Raw genomic sequence first — 23,171 nt, 5'->3', positions numbered from 1 at the left:
TGTGCAATATTTATGAAGAATTGGATGAATATTTCCATAAAACTTTCAGATTTTTCGGATATACACTGTTTCTCCTTTAAATTAATTCATTCTTTTCGGAGCCTATAGGATTTTCAAAAGACTTTTCAATTGCTGCAAAATGAAATATATTAAAACGGTTTTAAGAAGTTTAAGTTTTAAGTATATGAAACTTCGAACAAAATTAGGTTTATTCATTTACATGCAATCTGATAATTCAATAAGGAACAGGGAGTTCCATAAGAAAAAACATATGTTTGGTCATTAACACTTTTTTGGTACAATAAAATTCCGAACAATTTGAGAATGTAGCTCTTATGAAGCCTAACCGTGATAAAACGTCGCGTCAATGGTGGAACACCCTGTATAGTGCACATTCGTACATTAGAACTACTGTAGATTGGGATTCATTAAGCCAAGCAGCTTGACATTTTAACCAACTACTTGACTAGAAAATCAAGCTCGTGAGAAATTACATACTTGAGTTTGACTTGACTTGGTTTTATATATTTATTGCTTGACTTGATTTCGAGCTACTTGATAATACTTGAGCTTGATATGTACTAGTCGCTCGGCATATATTACTGCAATCTCGTGCGCGCTAAAACTAAATAAGGGGATTCCTCTAGCGCCGAGAGACCGAAGCATTTGTCAGTGTGACTTCATCAGTAGATTTCTCACATTTCTATGAAATCTATTGGTAGTTTCAGAAATATCTTTTCAAACTTGGCCAAGAATTTTTTATCAACGCCAGCATCTTCAGCTCCCGTTGAAAGACAATTTTCCAGAGCTACTCTTACAGTTACAACAACCCGCAATAGGTTAGACGACAAATCTATAAGATGCCTCATGTGTCTTAGATCCTGGATGGCAAATAATGAAATCAATCAAAGCCTAGTGGTTTCTCAATATTAAGAAACTTTATTTTTTATTTTGTTATGATTTATAGTGATTTAATTCATGTTTCTATTGCTAAAAATCAAGTAGCTTGATATGATTCAAGTACTTGATAAATAAATACTTCACTTGACTTGAGATTGAATCACTAGTTACTACTTGACTTGAAATCAAGTCAAGTTCCAGCTAAATAGTTTGAAAATCAAACCAAGCCGTGAATCCCTAAATGTAGACGGCGGATTTTAGGACTGAACGACGAAAGCAGATAGTTGCACACCCATTGGCAGATACACTGCGCAAAAAATTTAACGCACATTCTGAAAATCTCAATTTTAATGAAAGTTAACTCTACATTGACTTTATAACTTATTTTTTATGTATGTTCTCCAGGGCCGTAGCTAGAAATGAATTTAAGGTAGGGCAATGAAGGTTACAGGTAGGGCAGAAGTAAAAAATTGTACTCGATGTGATCTGATGAATCAATTTTCATCGTACCTACTTTTGAGTGTATGGTAGTATGTATATATAAAAATATTTATTTCTTCAGTTTATATTATTTCTTTCAACATGTTGTGATTAATATAATGATGATAAAAAACTTCCTCAAAACAGCTGAATCCTTCGATTTGTCATATTATTAAATATGCGAAGGACTTCATTCAGATCAACAGACTGAGTCCTTCTCTTTTCAAAGGCCAGAAATACCATGCCTGCCATTCTTTCGTGACTCATTGACAGCCTCTGAGGTCTATTGATTGCAGTTAAGGTTGAAAAAGTAGATTCACAAACAGCAGTGCTACATCCTATGGTCGCCACAGATGCAAAGAGTTCATATGTATCTTTGAAAGCCTCTCGCTGTCTGTACAAAACTTGCACTATGTCTTCTGTTTTATCCTCACGACGACTCAAATAAGCTTTAACCACTGTAGCCTCTTCATTTGATGGAATTGTTATACCTGAAAAGTTAATTTAAATTGTGAATTGAATATGAATAAACAAGCGTAATATTTTAGAAGCAGCAACATCATTTTGTTAATTGCCTTACACTCACCTAAATTTTTCAAAGGTTCCATTTTGTTCACATCCAACTCATCGAGACTCGCTACAGAATTTAACAGATCATCGTTGTCTGAAAACCTTCTCTGTAATTCAGCAACTAGTATGTCCAATGTTTCGAAATACTCAGATTTAAATGGTTGATCTTCTTCATTTTGTTTCGTTGAGGAACAGGAAGAGTCAAACATCAAGTAGTCATCCATGCGATTAGATCTTCTGACTTGCCTTTTTTGGGTGTGAGTCCTATTTTCAGAATCAATGCTTGTCATAGATTTAGCTTCTTCCAAAATTTGATGATACATTTCATCTGTTCTCAATTTTGTGATTTCATTTTGGACGCAATTTATGATTATTAGGGCGTCTTTCAATCCTGCGCTTCGGGCTTGTAAACTTGCATCTGCAGGCTGAAGCATGGATAGTATTTTTTTGGCCACAACCATAGCCATTCGGAATTCCAAATTAAGCATAATTTTTTTGATGCCGACACTCTTGGCAACGTCGTCACCATTGAATCTGTCATTTTTCATTTTATCTAAAGTTAGCAAAATCTCTGAATAATTATCGTTTACAACTTTTGTAACCGCCAAGTGTCCTGACCAACGTTGTTCGAGTAATCTGCCAATTATTTTTCCACCATACATTGCAGCTATTTTTCCATGATGAAAGAACTCATGTAACATGATGCATTGATCAAAAAATAAACGGATGAAAGTCATTTCAGAGATAGTCCTGATAACTATTAAATGTAAGCGGTGGTTATAACAGTGGACATAAGGAATTTTTCGGCCCAATTGATTCTCTATTCTAGTCGCAACTCCTGAAACTTTTCCGCTCATAACACTTGCTCCATCATAGCATTGGCTTAGCATACGGGAGAGATCAATGCCATTTTTCGTAAGAGTGTTTAAAGTTAATTCGGTAAATGTTGCTGCATCAAGATGTTCAGTTGTTGTAACTGTCAGCAACGACTCATTGACGATTCCATCCTTAACGTAACGTATTGCTATAGCAATATTTTCACGATTATTCTTATCCCTCGTTCCATCTTCCATTAGAGTGAACCAATTCACGTCAGATTCCTTGATATCTTTGACAATGGAGTTCTGTACTACTTGAACCATTGCTTGAATTATTTGGTTTTGAATTTCCGGTGAATGATATGTCGCATTTTGTGGTATATGGCTGAAAGCCTCCTTCAAATTCGGATCTTTCATGCACGTGTATTCAAATAAATTCTGAAATAATCCTTGTTCTTTTTTTTCCTCCAAAACATAATTTCCTCGCAAAGCTAACTCGTTGACAACTAAAAATTGTATAACTTCAACAATTGATTTCATGTAATACCGGTTTTTTTCTAAAACTTCATGATTTATCAAAGTTTCGACACTGCTACCTGTAGATATTCTGCGTAGTTTGTCTTGCCACATCGCCATGGCTTGTGTATGAGGAATTGATTTCTCATGTTTTGGAAACCCAGTTCTTGTATCACTGGCATTTTTCCAGTTTCTGAATCCTGTGGAAGTATAAGAACTTTGTTTGCTTCCATGGGGTAAAAATTGTTGACAAGGATAGCAAAAAGCAGCATCTCTCTCGACCGAATACTGCAACCATTTATATCGCTTAAACCAATCCGCAACAAAGGCCCTATTATTTTCTTTGGGATATATATTTAAAATAATTTGTTTTATCGGTTCTCCGATTCGTGCAATATCCGAAGGAATACCATAGTTAATTCTATTTCTACCAACCTGTTTTGCCAAACTAGTTTCCATAGAACTAGGAGTGGGTTTTGAGCAATGGGGTTCATCGTGATGAATTCCCTCTTCAACTCTTCGTTTTTTGGTAAAGAAAGTCCTTATATCCATCGCTAAATGAGTCAATCAACACTTCACTTCACTTCAATAAACAAACAATTATTTCGCTAAACTCTATTTTGGGTTATATGGGGATCCCCCTACCAAGGGGCGTATATTCCAGTACAGGTCCCATACATACTTCAAATGCCATCTATGTGCGGAATCAAGAAAATAAGCACATGAGGTGCTTCTGAAAATACAGCGTGCTGTATATATACAATGACCACGGTGCACTCTATTGATGTAGTTCGCAATCTCTAACAACTCGTGATTAATTCAGAATTGATTTGCGAGTGATAATTTTTTCCTCACGTCACATAATGAAATTTCCTTTGAATATTATTTAAATTGTTACTATTTTTTAAGGTAGGGCATTGAAAATTAAAGGTAGGGCATTGCCCCATAATGCCCCCCCCTGGCTACGGCCCTGATGTTCTCTCGGGTAGGTTTTGAACGAAACAAGGCACATTAAATGGAAGAAAAATTCAGGATTTCACCGAATCTTATGTGAAAGCAGAGAAATAAACAATTTTCAAAATACTGGAATGCTGATAAGTGTTTTAGTACTTGGTATTTCCACCCCTTGCGTTAATTACAGCTCGGCAACGACGGTTCATACTCAAGATGAGTGATCTTAAAATGTTCTGATCTAATCCTTCTCAGATTTCTCTGAGTTGGATTCCTAAGTCATTTAGAGTAGCTGGATGATTTTCTGAACTTCTCAGTCTTCTATTGAGGTTGTCCCAAACCTGCTCAATCGGATTGAGATCTGGACTTCTTTGTGGCCATTCCATTCGAGAGACTTCAATCTCTTCAAGGTACTCCTAAACGATGCGCGCACGATGGGGTCTGACATTATCGTCCATAAAAATGAAATTTTCACCAATGTATGGGGCAAATGGCACTACATGCTCTTCAAGAATGTTCCTTATATACCTATCAGCATTCAAAGCTCCATTATCAACGACCACTAGGTCTGTGCGAGCAGTCAAAGATATTCCACCCCATACCATAATCGATCCTCCCCCGAAACCAGTAGTATTCAGGAAATTGCACTGAACATATCTTTCATGTGGACGTCTGTATACAAGGGAACGTCGATCACAATGGTAGAGGCAGAATCTAGACTCATCTGTGAAGAGAACTCTTTCCCAATCAGCCTCTTCCCAATGGATATGCTCTCTCGCAAAATCCAAACGCGCCCTTCGATGGGCTGGGGTGAGAGCTGGGCCTCTTGCCGCGACACGCGGCCTTAAATCATATTCTCTGAGGAGATTTCTTATTGTCTGAGTGCTAATTTGCACCCCATGAGTTTGCTCAAACTGATTTTGAAGGAGGCGAGCGGTTGCAAACCGTTGTCTCAACGAAGAAACTCTCAAGTAACGTTCTTGAATGGCAGTTGTTACCCGTGGTCTACCCTGTCCTGGTCTTCGGACATTCATACCTGTCTCCCTGAATCGCTGCAACATTCTGGACAAACTTGTATGGGTAACTCCAAACCTTTCTGCAATTCTTGTGTATGTCCACCCTTCTTCTCGCAAAACTACCGCTTGGGCACATTCCTCTTGGGTCAAATTGCGTGTGTCGCGTTGCATAACGATCGAGTGTAGAAAATCAAACGAAAGAAAATTGATCACTAGAATTGATCGAGAACAACTGATTTCAGAATGGAGCCAATACATTCAAAATCTGATAATCTCATCTTTTTTTATTCTTGCTGGAAAAAAACATCTGTATTGAAGAAAAACGTTGAAAGTGAATAACATATGCATGCATAATTCTGATTAAAATAATTATCATTGAGAACACCTTCAGTTGTAGAATAAATTTGAGATTTCCATTATGTGCGTTAATTTTTTTGCGCAGTGTAGTCCCTAACTTCACAAAACTAAAAATTGAATTTACTTTTCCAGATGAGAATGGGGTCCATCTGAAACATGCCACCCCGTGTTTCCCTGCGCAAAGTTTGCCTAGTTTTCATCCTGGTGGCCGCCATTTCTTTGTTCCTCTCGATACAAGATGGATTCTCCTGGTATACAGCCAACAGGTACTCCTGGAAGCAGAATCAAGTCGAGGAGGAATTGCCCAAAGTACAACCAACCGTAGTAGTACCTCAAACAAAGACTGTTGCACCGGAACCCTTGCAGGCCAGAACTGAGAGCGATGAAGAGTACGCGAAGCCAAAAGGAAAAGCTTGGTTCTTTAAGGGTGGAACTGAGTATCCGGAAAACAGTAAGGGTCATCTGAGGTTGTTTCCTGAACAGCACGAGGGAGATAGAATCGAGGAGCAGCTTATGTATGTCCCAGAGGAATTTCAGGGTAAGGATTTATCAGCCTTTTGGATATTACGGTATTTTGCAATGCTTAGATGAGGAATAGGAATAGTTTTGTTCTTCAGAGAAAGAAATTAAAAAAATCGAATGGACAAAATTTGGGAGAATCACTGACGTGGTGTCCCTAGCTTTGGCGCGCCTTGTTCATACATCTTTACATTGGCCTATTCCAACTCTATCTTCTTCTTCCATTCATTATAGTCACAAGTGCCTGTTTACTCTTCATATCTTGCATGGCCTGATTGACGTTGAGATTATCGCTCCATCTATTTAGCGGTCTTCGCATACTTTTTGCCAACAGATTATTCTTCATGTGTTATTCTTACCATTCTTACTTGGTTTATTAGATTTATGTGCTCATTTAACTTCTTCCTAGCAGCCAATCGCTGATATTATCCACTTCATTAGGCTAATTGAAAAGTCCCCGGTCTGATGCACATATGACGGTGCTAGTATTAAATCCATATGATTTTTAGTTAGTACTAAGATACATAGAAAACCTTCGAATTGCATCTGCATCCACCATATTCGCCAGATCTGTCCCCCAGCGACTTTTTCCTGTTCTCAGACCTTAAAAGAAAGCTCGCTGGAAATAAATTTAGCGCCAATGGAGAAGTAATCGCCGAAACTGAGGCCTATTCGAAGAGAAAGACAAATCGTACTACAAAAATGATATCGAAAAGTTGAAAGATCGCAATAATCGCTGTATCGCCCTCGAAGGCAACTATGTTGAATAATTAAATCGAATTTTGTCAAAAAATGTGTTTTACTATGGTAGACTGGGGACTTTTCAATTGGCCTGTTATTGTTCGTCTTATGTTGTCTCTTTGTCCTCTGTCTAGTGAAGTATTTCCAGCGATTCTTCGTAAGATCTTCATTTTCCAACCTCCAAGACCCTTCTGGTTGTTGCTGCATCTGGTCGGGTTTCTACTGTGTATGTCATCATAGGTCTTATGACAGTTTTATATATTTGTGCTGTAGTATCAGTTAGTTTTCCATATTGTCTAATTCAAGCAACCAGAAGTCCTCAAAGCTTTTTGTGTTGTCCCACTTCCGACTCAAAATCACCATATCCAGAGAGCTTTATGCCCAGGTATTAAAATATCATTTCCTGCTGTATTATTTGATCATCGACAATATGTTTGAGCCTGATTGGTATTTTAGATGTTCTTAAGCTTTTTGTTTTGGATGCAGAAATTAGGATGTTCAGGTATTTGGCTACGTAGTTAAAGCGATACAGAAATATCTGGAGATCGTCTCCATTTTTCGCAACAAGCATAGCGTCATCGGCGTAACATAGAATTGTGTTGTCCTTTTTATAGACCTTCAAGCGGTGTATTTGCTTTTTAATTTCGTTCATGATTATGTTAAAAAAGGAAGGGACTCAGTGAGTCGCTTTATCGTATCCCATTATTTATTGTCGTATATTGTATTGTTCTCTGTCAATTCTGGCTTATATTGTATTGGAACTATAAATGTTTCCATTTCCAATGACCTAAAGTTGAAAGGCACCTGTCTACTCTATCTTTTTGTATATCTATGAAGCACATATATGCAGGTCTAGATTTTCAGACAATTTGTCTCATAACAAAAACTACATCTATTCTTAAGATTTACCCATTCTAAAGCCCTGTTGTTCATCTGGGAGGGCGACTATGATGTTTATCTTGGTAATTATTTTAGTTATCAACTTCATTGTCGAGTTAAGTAGGTTAATATCACTTCAATCAATTTTCCGGTAATTTTACTTCTTTTTTGAATTTGAAAATCAGGTATCCTGTTGTTATTAAAAATATTTTTAGCCAGTTTTATCTGCACTCGTTGTTTCTGCTAGACTTATTCTCATGAGGAGCTTTCTGAGTCGGAAAAAACCAGTAAGGAGGTGTAGCATATTTTTGCTGAGATCCAGATACTACTTAGATCTCAAGTGTGTTGGCCTCATCATTTTCTCAATTCCCTATTAGTTTCATTTGCTTGTTGTTTAATCGTAAAACATGTCTTCCATAATTGAAGGGAGAGGGAATTAATCTGATATTTTTTGAAATATATTCTTTTCGACATAAAGGGTGGCCACTTTATCAATGGGATTGTATTGGTAACTTTTAAACCATAAGAGTTAGAAGGTCGGTCAAATGGAGAAAAAGTTGCATGCATAGAAGCATTATCAAGCAGTTCAAACAAATCGAGATTATCAGGGCCGGTTATTGAGATATCATGAGAAAAGTAAATTCTGTCATTTTGATTTTCTTTTTTTCCCACTTTATTCCAAATATTATCAAAAAATGTTCCAGGAATTTTTATTCGACAGTAAATTGTTCTTGATTTGACGTAATCAGATTTCGTATCCAACGTTTCGTGCTCTCTTGGCAACCCTCAACTTCATTTTTTTCAATACGGACTTGTATATTTTATGACACTTTTCGAAATAACTTTTAACGCTGAATTCAACGATATATCATACAATGTCATTCAAAGTTGATTTTAAGGTGATTTCGACCCTTATGCAAATTTCTTTGTGTCGAATCTGTATTACATTTAGGTACCTTTAGTTTAATAAACAACTTGCAATACATTTCTATGAGAAAATCATCTTACTCATCTTGAACTAAATGGAACATATCAGAATCAAATCAAGAAACAAGTAATAATTATCTACATATTTCAATTCATAATAATGAAACGAATTATCATTGATTGAAAGAAAAATCGATTTATTATTCGGAAGTAAATGAATATGAATGAAGTAAGTTTTCGAAATGTCCACCATTTTTTAAAATGCACTTAACGGTTCTGGAACGCATACTTCTTATACATTTGCTTATTTCGTCTTCTTGAATAGTTGAATACCTTCCAATACATTCTCAATCTTCTCGCGAGAAATCACTATTGTTGGATTTGTCATTTGTTCCTTTGAAACAAATTACAGAATCGAACTTTATTTTGATATCATTACGATACAAGTTCTGCATGGCTTGGTATTCAAATTTAGAATAATTGTATTCTCGTCTCTTGACTATTTTATTAACAGCAGTTTTTGATAAATTGCATTCACTACAGATCCGACCCAAAGAAAATTGGATAACGGTCAAAATCACCTGAAAATCAACTTTGAATGACATTGTATGATATATCGTTGAATTCAGCGTTAAAAGTTATTTTGAAAAGTGTCATAAAATATACAGGTCCGTATTGAAAAAAATGAGGTTGAGGGTGGCCCAGAGAGCACGAAACGTTGGATACGAAATCTGATTACGTCAAATTGAGAACAATTTACTGTCGAATAAAAAATTCCTGTAACATTGTTTGATAATATTTGAAATAAAGTGGGAAAAAAAGAAAAATCAAAATGACAGAATTTTCTTTTCTTATGATATCTCAATAACCGGCCCTGATAATCTCGATTTGTTTGAACTGCTTAATAATGCTTCTATGCATGCAACTTTTTCTCCATTTGACCGACCTTCTAACTTTTATGGTTTGAAAGTTACCAATACAATCCCATTGAAAAAGTGGCCACCCTGTATACAAAATTCGTGACCTTGAAAGAACTGCATGTATTCGCCATGTATCGATCGTGTCAAATTGGTACAATTCAACAACCACAAATAATAATATCCACCTTTTTTTCATTGCATGAAGTTACAAAATTGTAATAGAAGAAAGAAGTGCATTCAAAGTGAAGTAGTAGATATTAGAGCTCTTTATGTCTTCTCCTCAAAGGAGCTATAAGTCTTCTCCTATTTTGTGTGGAATTCATTCCATTCCTTTCTAAATTCTATCTCAAAAAAAATAAAAAGTTTTTGCGAAAAAATTAAAAGGATTAGAGTCCTGAAATAATTGAAAACAATATTTGATCGTAAAAAAGAAGGGATTTCTTCGTATATTCAAGAGGATTGATTGTAATATAGAAACCAAATAGATATTGTGACAAAATGGCGAATGCATTATTTTTATGGGAAACTTCATGAGTTTCTGGCAGCAGTGTATAGATGAAATGATGCATAAAAGAAAGACTCTGTGTAGAAATAAGATAATGATTATATGATAAGCTTTCCTGAAATGGAAATATACATAAAGTGAGACGAAACGACATTCAACGATGAATTTTATTGTATGTCGTTATAGTCAAGTTGATTTATTATAGGCTATTCCTTTTTCATTTCATCTTTGATGTAAAACTTTCCTACATAGATATTGTTTGTATGATACTCGTCACTCAATTAATATTTAAACTTTCATATACACGAAGTTATAAGTGAGGGAGAACTTAGACTGCAAGAAAGAATATTTTATATGCCAGATAATCTCGAAGTTTTATTCACAGTACTATATCATATATTGACATACTCAAAATGAAATGGTAATGTTTAAACGTTGTGGATACGTAGAATAAGTATTTAATTGTAGTAACTATGTGAAACATATCGTTAAATGGTTTAAAATGACAACAAAAAAGAGTCAGCTCATTCTTATTCAATTTTTGAAGTTTTTAAGTGGTGAAATGAAACTAATGTCCTTACAACGAAAAGAGAAAACTAGGCTGTGTTTATTCTTTATATGTGATATTTCCAATTGACATTGAGTTTACGGAGTGATTCCACTTGAATTATGCTATCAAATAATTTAACTGATAAATCGATATTATAATTTTAACTGTTTCATTACATATTATATGGTTTCTTATCTAGATTTAGCGAGTTGAACTTGCATTGTTATTTATGTCATGAAAATGATCTAGTTTGGAGGTTTGGTTTGCAAAGAAGCACAATATTAAATGAGGACAGCACTGACGTGAAGCGAGTAGATTTTCAGCTTTCGTTCATTCATGCACCAATTGAGGCCTTGGAAAACCTAGAACTGTAAATCGGTATTTTTATTCTATATACAGGGTGTTTCATTGATAAATGAATATACGCTAACCTGAGAAGAGCCCAACAAACTTATTATACAGGGTGTTTCCTAATTGAATGTCAATATGTATGGGATGATTTTTTTGGGCCCCTATTATAAGAAAAAAAACTCATATGAACACATGTCCTAAACGTATTACCTTTTGAGATACAGGGTGGTAAAGTTTTCAGAAACAAAGCATTTATTATTAATATCTACAATACCACTTCAGATATTTCAATGAAATTTCTCATACATGTACTATGAATCAAAGGTATTTTTAAATCACTTTTTTTTTAACTTCCACCAGTGGCGTTTGTACGTAATTTGACTTGCCTATTTTGGCAGACATTGATGGTACGCTACAGATTTTTCCTGAAACAAGTTTTTTTTTTGAAATTCCCAATCATTTCATTTCTTACCAAAGTTGATCACCATAAGACCGGAAGTGCTGGTCAACCAGGCCGTGTGCCATTGATCAGAACAAGTGATAGTCTAAGGAAGCAACGTCTGGAGATTACGGCAGTTAAAAATGACTTCCCATTTCAACGTTTCCAAATATGTCTTGATCACTTTCGCAACATGAGGTGGAGCATTGTCATGCTGTAAAATCACTTTATCATGTCTCTCGTTGTATTGTGGCTGTTTGTCTTTCAAGGCTCTGCTCAAATCAGAATACATTGAGAATTGATTGAAAAAAATTGTTGCCCCGCTGAATGAATATCCATCCATAAGTAATGAAGCAACAAAAGCAGAATTAAATGAATTCTTATAGTATGTAATTGAATTCGGTCGAATAAAAAGATGATTTTATTGTTGTTTTTTTTTCCAGAATACGAGTCTCCAGAAAAGCTAATTCTAGCCTATAATGGCCTTGGAACATGGGCGCAAAAATCAGGGTCCTTAGCCTTCCACGGATGCCCGGTCAACAGATGCTCTCTTACCGACGACAGAAACAAAGCTCAAGATGCTGACGCCATCCTGTACAAAGATCACTTCATCCATCCTGGTATAATGAGACCCAAAAATCAAATTTGGATCCTCTACTTTTTGGAATGTCCGTACCACACCCAGAGCATAAGGTTTGCGAATTTGATCAACTGGACGGCCACCTACAGGAGAGATAGTGACCTGGTAGCTCCTTATGAAAGATGGACGTATTATGATCCTCAGGTAAATATTTATCCATGTCTATGTATTTTACTTCTTGGTTCTGTAAAAATTATAGTAAGCGCCACTATCTATTTTGGGCAACGCTATATCTTTTCTTTGCTATTCTTGTATATAGAACAATCCAAAATATAGCTTTATTATCAATAGATAACGCATCAGAAATTTATGGGGTGAAACTCATATTGGATATCAAAATAGTGATATTTTACTATGATATGCCGAAAGGGTTTCTGAAATTCGAGGCTTTATTGTGAAAAACTGGTTATACATTTATGATTCAATGTATTGTCCATCGCTGGCCACTACTTTCTTCCATCTTTCGTGCAGTGTACGAATCCTGCGTTGAAAAAACTTGTCATCTTTCGAAGCGATCCTCGAATCGATCAAATTTTTTACTTCATCATAAGACCAGAATTGCTGGTCAGCCAGGACTTGTGCCATAGATCCAAACAAGTGATAGTCCGAGGGAGCAACGTCTGAAGAATATGGCTGGTGGGGTAGGACTTCACATTTCAACGTTTTCAATTATGTCTTGACCACTTTCGCATCATGGGCTCTAGCATTGTCATGATGTAATATCACTTTATCATGTTTCTCGTTGTATTGTGGCCGTTTGTCTTTCAATGCTTGGCTCAACCGTATTAATTGCGTTCGATAACGATCGCCTGTGATTGTTTCAGACGGTTTTAACAACTGATAATACAATACGCCGAGCTGGTCCCACCAAATACTGAGCATGACCTTGGAACCGTGAATATTCGGTTTGGCAGTCGACGTGGAAGCATGGCCGAGATATCCTCATAATGTTCCACGCTTGGGATTATCGTAGTGAACCAATTTTTTGTCTCCAGTCACAATGCGATGCAGAAATCTCTCCCGTCTTTGCCTTGCAAGCAGCTGTTCACAAGCAAACAAACGCCGTTCAACATATATCGGCTTCAACTCGTACGGCACCCAATTTCCTTGTTTTTGAATCATTCCCATGACTTTCAGGCGTTTTGAAATGGCTTGTTGCATCACTCCCAATGATCGTACCAATTCTCGTTGCGTTTGACACGAGTCTTGATCAAGTAATGCCTCCAATTCTGCATCTTCGAAAACCTTCTGTCTTCCAATGCCAGGCTGGTCTTGAAGCGTTGAAACCACTCTGGGTAGGTTCTTTCACTAATAGGTATTTGAGAGCATTCGATCAGCCTCAGCCGCAGATTTCTTCACATCAAAGCAGAAAATTAAAACTTCCCGCAAATGACGAGAATTTGGCTCCTAAGCTGACATGTTAAATCGAGAATAACTTTATGATGCAGACACAAATCGACTAATATTTCGATGGCGTTATGTTTACAAAAACCTAAGCTAAGAAAGTTCAGTTCTCTCATTTCACCCCGTCTCTGATTTTTTCTAGGTTAGAAGCAAACCCCAAACGCGTGACTTTGCAGCAAATCGGACGAAAAAAGTGGCCTGGTTCGTTTCCAATTGTAGTGCCAGGAATGGAAGACTGGCATACGCTAGAGAACTTGGAAAGTACATTTCTGTGGATATCTATGGTACCTGCGGCCCTCTGAAATGTCCACGGACCGATAAGAAATGTTTCGAAGTTCTCGAAAAAGAGTACAAATTTTATCTGGCTTTCGAGAACTCCAATTGTAGGGATTACATAACGGAGAAGTTTTATGTTAACGGACTTGGTCACAATGTTCTTCCAATAGGTGAGTTATTGTTTTGATTCTTTGTTATGGAAGCAAGGTTATCTACAATTTAAATTGTGATGATTTGTTGTATCCTTTTCTAACTTTTTTCAATAATAGAGTAGCATGTTAAACACTAGGAAGAATATTTCCATTAATTTTATGACTCATACGATATCCAAAATCAAATGCTCAATGCTCTCTGATACCATACTGTTACTATGTTAGTTAAAAAAGAACCAATGTTGCATAAACAATCAAGAATGCGTTTTCTCTTTTGATCAGTGTTGAGGAAACCCGTTACCAATTTCGAGCAAAGCTTGCCCATGGACAAATGGTTACGCAACATAGTGAATACTTATAGCCTCAACAGAGCATGCTATATCATAGGTAGTTCTTCGAACACGTTTAAAATCAGCATACCACCTTATAACCGTTATTGTCTTTTAATAGTATTTTTTCCATAGAAAAATAGTGTTTCACTAATGTAAAAAAGAGGTGTAGCACTGGCGGATCCATCTGTGCTCTAAGCCGGGACTCTTTTAGTGACTCCTTTCTGTTTTCTTTTAACATGCTCATCAATAGTTTCTATGTCAGCCGAGAGAATTATTCAGACCTTTTGCGTTATTTAAATCAGTTAATTCTGAGATAAATTAGCAAATTTATGGAAAAACAGTACCTACATAATACACTGCTCAGCAATTGATAGGGATCACTTACTTGTTCTAAATTTATTTCTGAAATATTCGCTCCAAGATTATAAATTTAGTCAGATATCAGAGTATTTTCAGTTGATAATATGGTTCACTTGAGAAAAGAATGAAAAAATGGAAGTTGGAGAGAAAAAAAGACTTTATCAGGAAAACTCAAAATTCTGTGTTTGAATAACATAAAAATTTTATGATGAAACCACAAGAAGGCTGAAGTTTCGGTTAAGCTAGTACCTAGTTGGTCCCCCACGAGCTCGTCTCAAGCATTCTACCCTACGAGGCATACTTTCGATCAAACGATTTATAAAATTTTGGGGCAAATTCGTCCAAATATCCCGTAAAGCGTTAGAAAGGTCCTCCAGGTTATTGATCGGTTGTTCTAAGGTTGACAATTGTCTAGACATCTCAGATCAGACATGTTCGATGCAATTCATGTCTGGAGAGTGAGCTGGCCAGTCCATCCTATCAATAGCATGAGTTTCTAGCGCTTCATTAACCGGACGACTACGGTGTGGACGGGCATTATCGTCAATTAAAATGAAATTCTCGCCCACGGCAGCCGCAAACGGAACAATTATGGGTTCGATAATCATATCGTGATATCTCTGGCTGGTCATGGTGGTGTTCTGTAGAACAACCAACTCTGTACCTTGGTTCAAACAAATGCGTCCCCATACACATATAGAACCTCCGCCAAAAGCTGTTGTGGGCACCATAAACTGTTCTGCATACCTTCGACCTCTTTCCCTCCAAGCAAGAATACGTCCATCGGAGTTGACCAAACGAAATCTAGACTCATCCGTAAATAAACATCGGCTCCAATCTTCAAGTGTCCAATTGCGGTGCTCCTCAGCCCATTGCCGTCGATGAACCCGGTGTTCCCTATTCAAACGGGGATGTTGTACCCTCCTACGTGCTCTCAAACCACGAACATGTAGTCGTCGTCTTACAGTCTGGTTTGAAATTAGAACTCCTGTTGCAACTCTCAGAGATCTATTGAGCCGCGACGCCGGGTAAGTGGGATTTCTCCTAGCATTGAGGATCAAAAGACGATCTTGGGCAGCTGTTGTACTGCGCTGCCGAGCTCCCCCATGAATATAAGCTACTGAGTCGTTTTGGATGAACCTATTCCAAGCCCGACTCACGACACTTTGCGAAACATTCAACCGCCGGGACACTTCTCGCTGGGACAAACCTTCCTGTATCCACCGTATGATTTGGTCCAGTTGCACAGGAGCCAAACGTCTTCTCGGCATGACTGATAAGCTGATATTATTCTCATTTCTTCAATTATTGTCACCTTATGTGTTTGAACGAGAGAAAAAAACAGATTTAATAACAAATACCACATTGCTTTTCACTCCACCTGTAACAGCCTACAGATAATAATCGATTTTGTGAACAAGAGCCGATGAAGTGAGGAAGATTTTGATATAATCAACTCAAAACATCTTACTTTTTCCTTAGAGAACATATAATGTACAGATATTCACGAGATAACTTGAAAAAAATACAAATGAAGAGAAGTTCATAAGTGATCCCTAGCAATTGTTGATCAGTGTATTTGCAAAGCAAATAACATTGTTCTCAGACTCTCAGAATAAACTCCTCATCATGATGCGAATTTTGCATCAGAATTAAAGAACCATGAAATAATAATCATTATTAGTTGACATGGATGGATTTGGAATCATAAATATGTATCAAGATCGGTTGACTCTCTTGGAGTCCACACTGTGATCAGTAAGGGCCAGAGAGCTTTCTTCACATGCCAGAGGATCGTCGAAAAAACGTATGGGTTATAACCTGAACTGACGAACTGGATTTAAAAATCCATTTTTCGGCCAATCGTAAGCTATGCAGCTCTCTTTTAGTGGCCATGAGCAAGACTAGTGACGGGGTAATTAGCCCTGGAAAAACTACAATGTCTATCATAGGAGCATCACGTTCTTCGTCAACTGCTGCCATTCAAGTCATTTTGGACCTGCCTTCTCTAGATATCTTTCCAAAAAGTGAGGCGGCCAGATGGGCTCTCTAGGTGACAAAGGAGCAAACGAAAAATTGGCGACTACTCAAGCAAAATACATATGTATAGTATCCGACTCCTCCCTTGGTAAGTTTGGGAATGTAAAACGCCCCTCAACGTACTAGGAGAAAGAAACCAGGTCAACTTTATTTGGTTGCCTGGCCAGTACACAATACCAGGCAATGAAACGGCAGATTGAGTGGCCAGGGAAGAAGAATTGACCCCCTTCACCGGACCATTTTGTGGATTCCCAGCCAGTCATCAAGAGATGGCAGTTAAGGAATGGGAAGAAAAGAGAAAGCTTGTGTTGTGGTGGACAATCAATGGCCAATGCCAGGCCAAGTCACTTCTTCCCTATTCGACGAGCTGGAGTAAGAAAGTTCTCTCACTCAGTAAATTGGAACTGACAGACGCACTCACGGGACACTGTCCTGTGAGGTATCACCTAAAAAACATGGGAAAAGCACCTAAAGATACATGTTGCTTCTGTCAAGAAGCCACTGAGACAGCTAGACACTTGCTATGCGAGCGTGAAGCTGGCCACCGGAAGAGGCTAAAACACCTTGGCTCTTGGTTTTCAAAGTCATAACAATTTATGTATGTAGTCCCCAGAAAGGTGATAAAGTTTCTTGAGACACTATTGCCTGACTGGTAAACAGCGCAAGGAGTTAGATTGATCTTTAGCCCCTCTTTTTATCTATTCTTGAATCTAATCAAGAATGGTTGGACAGACACAGTTTCCAGAAAGGTCTGGGACTCTATGGTTCCGTTAAGGGGATTTCAAAATTTGTTTTCGAGAAAAATAGATCTGCAATTGATGCTGTGAAACATGTATTCTTCTTTATCCTAGAAGGGTTTTGTTGACTTTGTTACTATGTAACTTGAATAATGTTTATTTATTTAACCAATAACATAAACTTATCTTTCTCTGACTAAGTCACAATAATATCATGTTTCTTGTCTTGTTCCAGTCATGGGTGCCAGACCGGAAGATTACCAACGCAGTGCTCCTGAAGGTTCTTACATCCACGTCGACGAATTCAACAACCCCCGCGAATTAGCTCAATACCTCCATCGATTGGACAAGGATAACGATCTGTATAATTCTTATTTCAAATGGAAGGGTACAGGGGAGTTCATCAACACCTATTTCTGGTGTAGGTTGTGCGCCATGTTGCACGCACCCTTGACGCACAGGAACTACGAGGACGTCAACGACTGGTGGAGGGGACCCGGAGTCTGCACGTCGAAGTCTTGGAGGAATTCGGATAACGGGTAGAAGAGAGGGGATGGAGAGTTTTCCCCAATTTTCTCGTTCTGGTAATAGCGAACAAAGGAAAGCGAAGAACCCGTTTTCTCGCGTCTTTTCGAATCAGAGATTAATTTTCACACAAAAGACAAATTTATAGATGTTGGTTATTGAACACCTCCAAAGAAAAATCCATAGATGTCATGAAGTAAGAGAATGAAGGCACAAACTCATATTCCATAAATGAGATGTATGGCGGGTTTTATGAAACTTTTATCAATTTCAGTTCCGTTTTTGAGACTTCCATAGATTTAAAACTACAATCATAGTATAAGGAAAGGATAGTAAGCCAACCGCCGCGCCGTTTGACGGCAAGGAAATAGTCACCAGGGGTCGCTACTGTAGTTGGATTTGGAGAAGTAACTCGATAATAGATAGCGCTGAATCATGAGCTATAGATGGCGCAGAAATAATACGATAATTCATTCAGTGGCGTGGTTGAAAAGGGGTCGCAATACATTGCCAACAATTTTTATGTTATTATTAAGTTATCACAAATACACGCCACTGGCGTAAATGCTTATTACAGAGCAGAAAAACTATCAAGTAAAGAAATCTTCTGACCACTCTATTTCAAATATTTTAGTTCTTCAAAATAACACCGATTTTTTCAGGGGCCTCCACTTTACGGACCAATTTTTGACAGTAAAATTCGAGTAAAACGTGAGTACATCTAGATGGCGCTCAACATCAACAAAATCGAAAAAAGCACTACACTGGCTTACTATCCTTTCCTTATACTATGCTACAATCAACGAGTTGATCGGCCAATCAAAGTTTTATGACACCCGTCATTAACCTGATGAGGTACAATTAGGTTTCGAAATCATTATTTCTTCCGGGTGGCCGCTAAAGTATTCAAAATGCAGAAGGACCTATGTTTTTTTAAGAATTCAAATTGTCAAATAAATGAGAACCTTGTGTCAATCGAGAATTTGGGTTATTATCCAAATTCTTGAAAAAATATTTTTATTAATACTCAAGAAAAAGTGCATTTCAAAATGTGGCTGGAGATACTCTGCACTCTTGTTTTTTGGAAACCCCAAATCTTATTAATGTGAACTTTCGAGTTTCGAGATATCTCCTTAGTCGATTGGGGACAAATTCGGACTGCTAGGTAACCAGTTTGTGTTACCGACATAAGCTTTTGGATGAAAAATCCAAAATAATATAACTTTTATTTCAGAGTCAATCAGGGTATGACAAGTTGCCTCTCTGTTAAAATAAGGACTCATAACAGGACTGCTTCTTTGAATTCATGACAATATTGACTATTTCATGTTTGATGGCCTTTAGTGCTTCAATTGCTGGTTCCCACCAGCAATTCGAGCACTAACTACAATTTCATCTGTCAACGTGAAAGATGCAATGTACATCATCTGAAAATAGTAATTTACGTAACAAGTCCGGAAAATAGGGTTTTTTTGGACGAATAGACAAAATTCCAAGACTCGCTTACGCTCGTCCTGGAAGTCTGTGAGTCCAAAAAAAACATTTTCGGGCGTGTTGCGTACAATATTTTTTCGGCAACCATGTAAAATAACACTATCGCTGTTGCTTTCCATATTTTATTGCGATTGCGATCAAAAAACATGCAAATTTTGACAACTAATTTCATATGAACTGTCATCCGTTATCTCGGTTGCTATGGATTCTATGATTCTTTTCCGGCCTAGTCCGGGAAGTACGTACTTTCCGGACTAGGCCGGGAAATGCTACTTTCTCAGAGAAAAAGCGTCCAGGAAGTGAGCACTTCCCGGACGGTTGCCGAAAAAAATATTTTATTCAAGTTTTGTCAGCATATTGCAGTCACTTCTTATAGTCACCAATGCATGTACACCTTCAATATGAAAGGTTTCAAATGAAGCAACTTAGACCCAATTAACACGTGTAAAGTAGCTGAAGCAAGTTACTAAATCAAGTGAAAAAATTTAGTTACATGCATGGTATGAACAGCTTGATTTAGTACTGGAGCAAGTGCTGTATTTAGTAGACCGTTTGGTCAATTGAATAGGAATTGTAGAATGCAATTTACTGATATTTTGGGCATATTAGGGAGACTAGGATCTATTTTGAGAGAATGCGCCAAGTTGTTCTCAGAAATATGCTTTTACAAGCTGTATGTTCTTCTGATGTCCCAAGACTTTTGGAGATATTTTAAGGGTGAACACATAATCCATTGAATAATCAAAAGAAAAGAAGCCATAGTGGTTGATGAAATGAGAAAATCTGGTCCAGATTACGGTAATGTAAAAATAAAGGACCTCAATCACCTAGTTGTTGAGGTTCTTGATTCATAATCCTTAAAACTGTGAGGATTGGGCTTTCGAGTGCCACATCTTCAGAAAGAAATTTACTATAGCTTGTTCATATATTAGACGATGCCATATATACAAGTTTGCGCATATATGGGAAGAGGTATTGTCAGTCCAGAGTAAAACTAAGGATAATTCATATTAATGCACAGTTTTTACTTCATACTAATCTACAAATGAAATATACGAAGCATCTCAACATAAAATATGTCAACAAGTTAAGATTGTCTGTTACTCTTCTGTGAAATGGATCTTCTAATCATCAATTTATAGTTGTTATCCACATTCCCTAACATAGGGTCAAGTTAGGGCCGAAGGAGAGATAGTATTTATGAGCGTTTTGCTAATAACAGTTGCTCGAAGCGCGAACCATGCGATTTACTATGTTGATATTGCTCTGTCTTATAGTTGAATGGACTATAGTTCTAGATAAACGTTTAACCACTCGCTATTGGTTGAACATTTATGTGGCCAAAGTAGCGAAAAGGCACGATATAGAAGCCTACACAGAATTCTGAAGGTTCTCGCAAAGGCTCAGAAGAGTCGGGTTGAAAACTATGAAATTCCTTTTACTTCCATGAAATCCCACCTGAGAGGTGCAAAGGATAGGCAGGATGAAAATATTAATAGGTGTTGTTTTTGCATTGTTCATTGATAATCCAATTCAGAGTTCTTAGTTTTTTTTCACTTCACAAAGACTGAATTATTTTGCTTTCATTGAATTGCATCTCATTTCCTCTAATAGTTTAGTGTTTCTCTAAGTATGCTATCAGCATGTATGTGTGCAATCAAACCAACTTTTTGAATTTGGTAGGGCCAGAACTACTAATTCGATGCCACATAATGTAGAAGTTTATGGAATATGAGATCAGTTGACATTCTCAGCGTTCAGTAACCTTAAGCTTAAAAAATCAAAGAAGTTCTTCGAACTTGACGAAATGCATAGTTGCCTCACAAGAGATCTGCTGAAATAAAACATAGGTCATTCGATTTTTTTATAAATCAAATATGGTTCAAATTTCTGAAGTTCGAGTCCATGTTTCGTTTTTTTTAGTCGAACCGATTGAGTTCTGATAGAACAGGTGGAATGGGAAACTGAAATTATTATAATAGAGATATTTTCTTCATATCTCACTAGATTGAGAATATGGAAAGACGTTCTTTCATATCTAGTTTTTCCAGCTAAGTGTCAACCAGTATCGCACAATTCAAGGCGTAAAACATGTAGTAGATTCCTATACACTTTTATAACCAAAATATTGTGATATTAAAAAAAAATATGTGGAAAATTATATGAGATTGAAAAGTTGTAAATAAAGAAATGAAGTTTTAGCTGTGCTTTCATTCATGAAGTTCAACTGTTCTGCATAATTACTTGCCACTAGACACTCCGCTGTATTTCAGGCTTGATGACGTATTTGTCTAGGATGAATGTGTAAGTAAGTCATTCAAAATCCCAGGAGCAAGGTTGTTATTAATGCGATTTAGTGCGGAAAAACCAATAATATTTGGAATGCGTTCAAAAATTTTTGGGACCAATTCAGCATAACATAATCACAGGGATAAAATGAATGTGTTCGATTTAATTGTCTGTGATTAACGAGTGGTTGGTGCAGACAATTAATTAATCGCTATTCGTCAATTTGGATATAAAACAAAATACTATGGAACAAGATAATTAATATTCTTTCATTTCGAGGATCGCGATGAATTTAGAATAAATGTTTGAGTAGAACTCTCTAATTTTGATGTAGTAAGGTTCTTAAAAATAATAATAATGAGTTCAAAAATTGTTAGATGGACAGACCTTATCACAAACATTCAACCTAAAAAACAGGCGAAATTGACATAAGGAAATTGATGATGACAGTTATATAGTGAATGGATGAATTGAGCAACAAAATTCATAACTGTGTTATTGAATGTCATCAAAACGATCGGACAGATCAATTTAAATCACATGACGCAGTGTTTGATACATGAAGCATGTACCACAAAAACGAATATATTCATATTGCAGAAAAAATTAGACATTGCTTAGTTATTGTCAAATTTAGAATACGCTTTTTTTTCGTTGCTCAGTATTATTGTTGTACTGAGATTTGAGATCACTCCATTTTAGTTGAGCTTTTGGGCAGCTCATTAGCAAGAATGAGCTAGAGATTTTCGCCTTGGCCTGGTGCACATGAGATGTGTATCAATCGGGACAATATAAAGAAATACATTAAGAGTAATGAGGCAAGTCAATTCAGATGAGATGCAGCGTATGTGCACCAGAACTTATACAGGGTGCTCCTAAAGTGGAGGTTGAAAGGAAAATGAGAGATTCCTTGGAGAATTATTTTAAGAATAAATTTCTTGAATTTTTTTGAGATGATGATACCAGTTCATCGAATCTTTATCTTCGCTACAGATTAGGTAAATAAGTACCAACACTTATAATTAATCTATTCCTCACAGCTTCTGATCTTTGTAATGATTTGGATTAGTAGAGATTTGTTTGAATTTTTTTTCTCGAAATCGGTAGCAGATACGACAAAATTACAGGAGAGCTAAAAGTATAGTAGTTGACAAAAGCTTCTTACATTTTTTTAAACTACCAGTGGTCCACCAAAAAGAAGTTCTGGAGGAAAGAAGCGGGCACTGTTCCAGAAAAAATATCACCCTGTAGATTTGCATTCAAAATTAGCATATAATATGATGAAAACTTCAAGTTGGGATAACGATGCCAAATTAAAGTTGAATATCTTGTGAAGGGTAGGTGCCCATGAGAAAAAACTCAAAAAAATATAAACTTTATCACCCTCTATCTCGAAAACAAAGCATTTGGTGTCTCATGCTAATAGGATTTTTTTTCCTTGAAATGATCTGGGGAATCTGTCATTTTCATTTGTATCTATGAG

General features: G+C 36.8%; 2 protein-coding genes across 7 annotated transcripts in view; one reads left to right on the top strand and one right to left on the bottom strand.

Annotated features, from left to right (window-relative positions):
* The window catches only part of LOC123678536 (glycoprotein 3-alpha-L-fucosyltransferase A), a 35,348-nt gene extending 17,011 nt beyond the window's left edge, over positions 1–18,337 (top strand). For all 6 annotated transcript variants that reach the window (XM_045615610.1, XM_045615612.1, XM_045615613.1 and 3 more), the window contains exons 2-5: positions 5,741–6,146; positions 11,883–12,223; positions 13,626–13,929; positions 17,616–18,337. In XM_045615610.1, the coding sequence (XP_045471566.1) occupies positions 5,765–6,146; positions 11,883–12,223; positions 13,626–13,929; positions 17,616–17,923 (1,335 nt within the window). In that variant the 5' untranslated portion in view covers positions 5,741–5,764 and the 3' untranslated portion in view covers positions 17,924–18,337. The remainder of the gene's footprint in view (positions 1–5,740; positions 6,147–11,882; positions 12,224–13,625; positions 13,930–17,615) is intronic.
* LOC123678535 (zinc finger MYM-type protein 1-like) lies at positions 1,436–4,254 on the bottom strand. Its single transcript, XM_045615608.1, has 2 exons — positions 1,967–4,254; positions 1,436–1,871 (listed from the first exon to the last, which is right to left on the bottom strand). The coding sequence occupies exons 1-2, from the start codon at positions 3,834–3,836 to the stop codon at positions 1,519–1,521; spliced, it is 2,223 nt and encodes a 740-aa protein (XP_045471564.1). The 5' UTR covers positions 3,837–4,254; the 3' UTR covers positions 1,436–1,518.
* Positions 18,338–23,171: the final 4,834 nt, after the last annotated feature.

This window comes from Harmonia axyridis, chromosome 4 (genome assembly GCF_914767665.1).
Source record: "Harmonia axyridis chromosome 4, icHarAxyr1.1, whole genome shotgun sequence".
Classification (NCBI taxonomy): Eukaryota; Metazoa; Arthropoda; class Insecta; order Coleoptera; family Coccinellidae; genus Harmonia; species Harmonia axyridis.
This window is presented reverse-complemented; position numbering and strand designations above follow the sequence as displayed.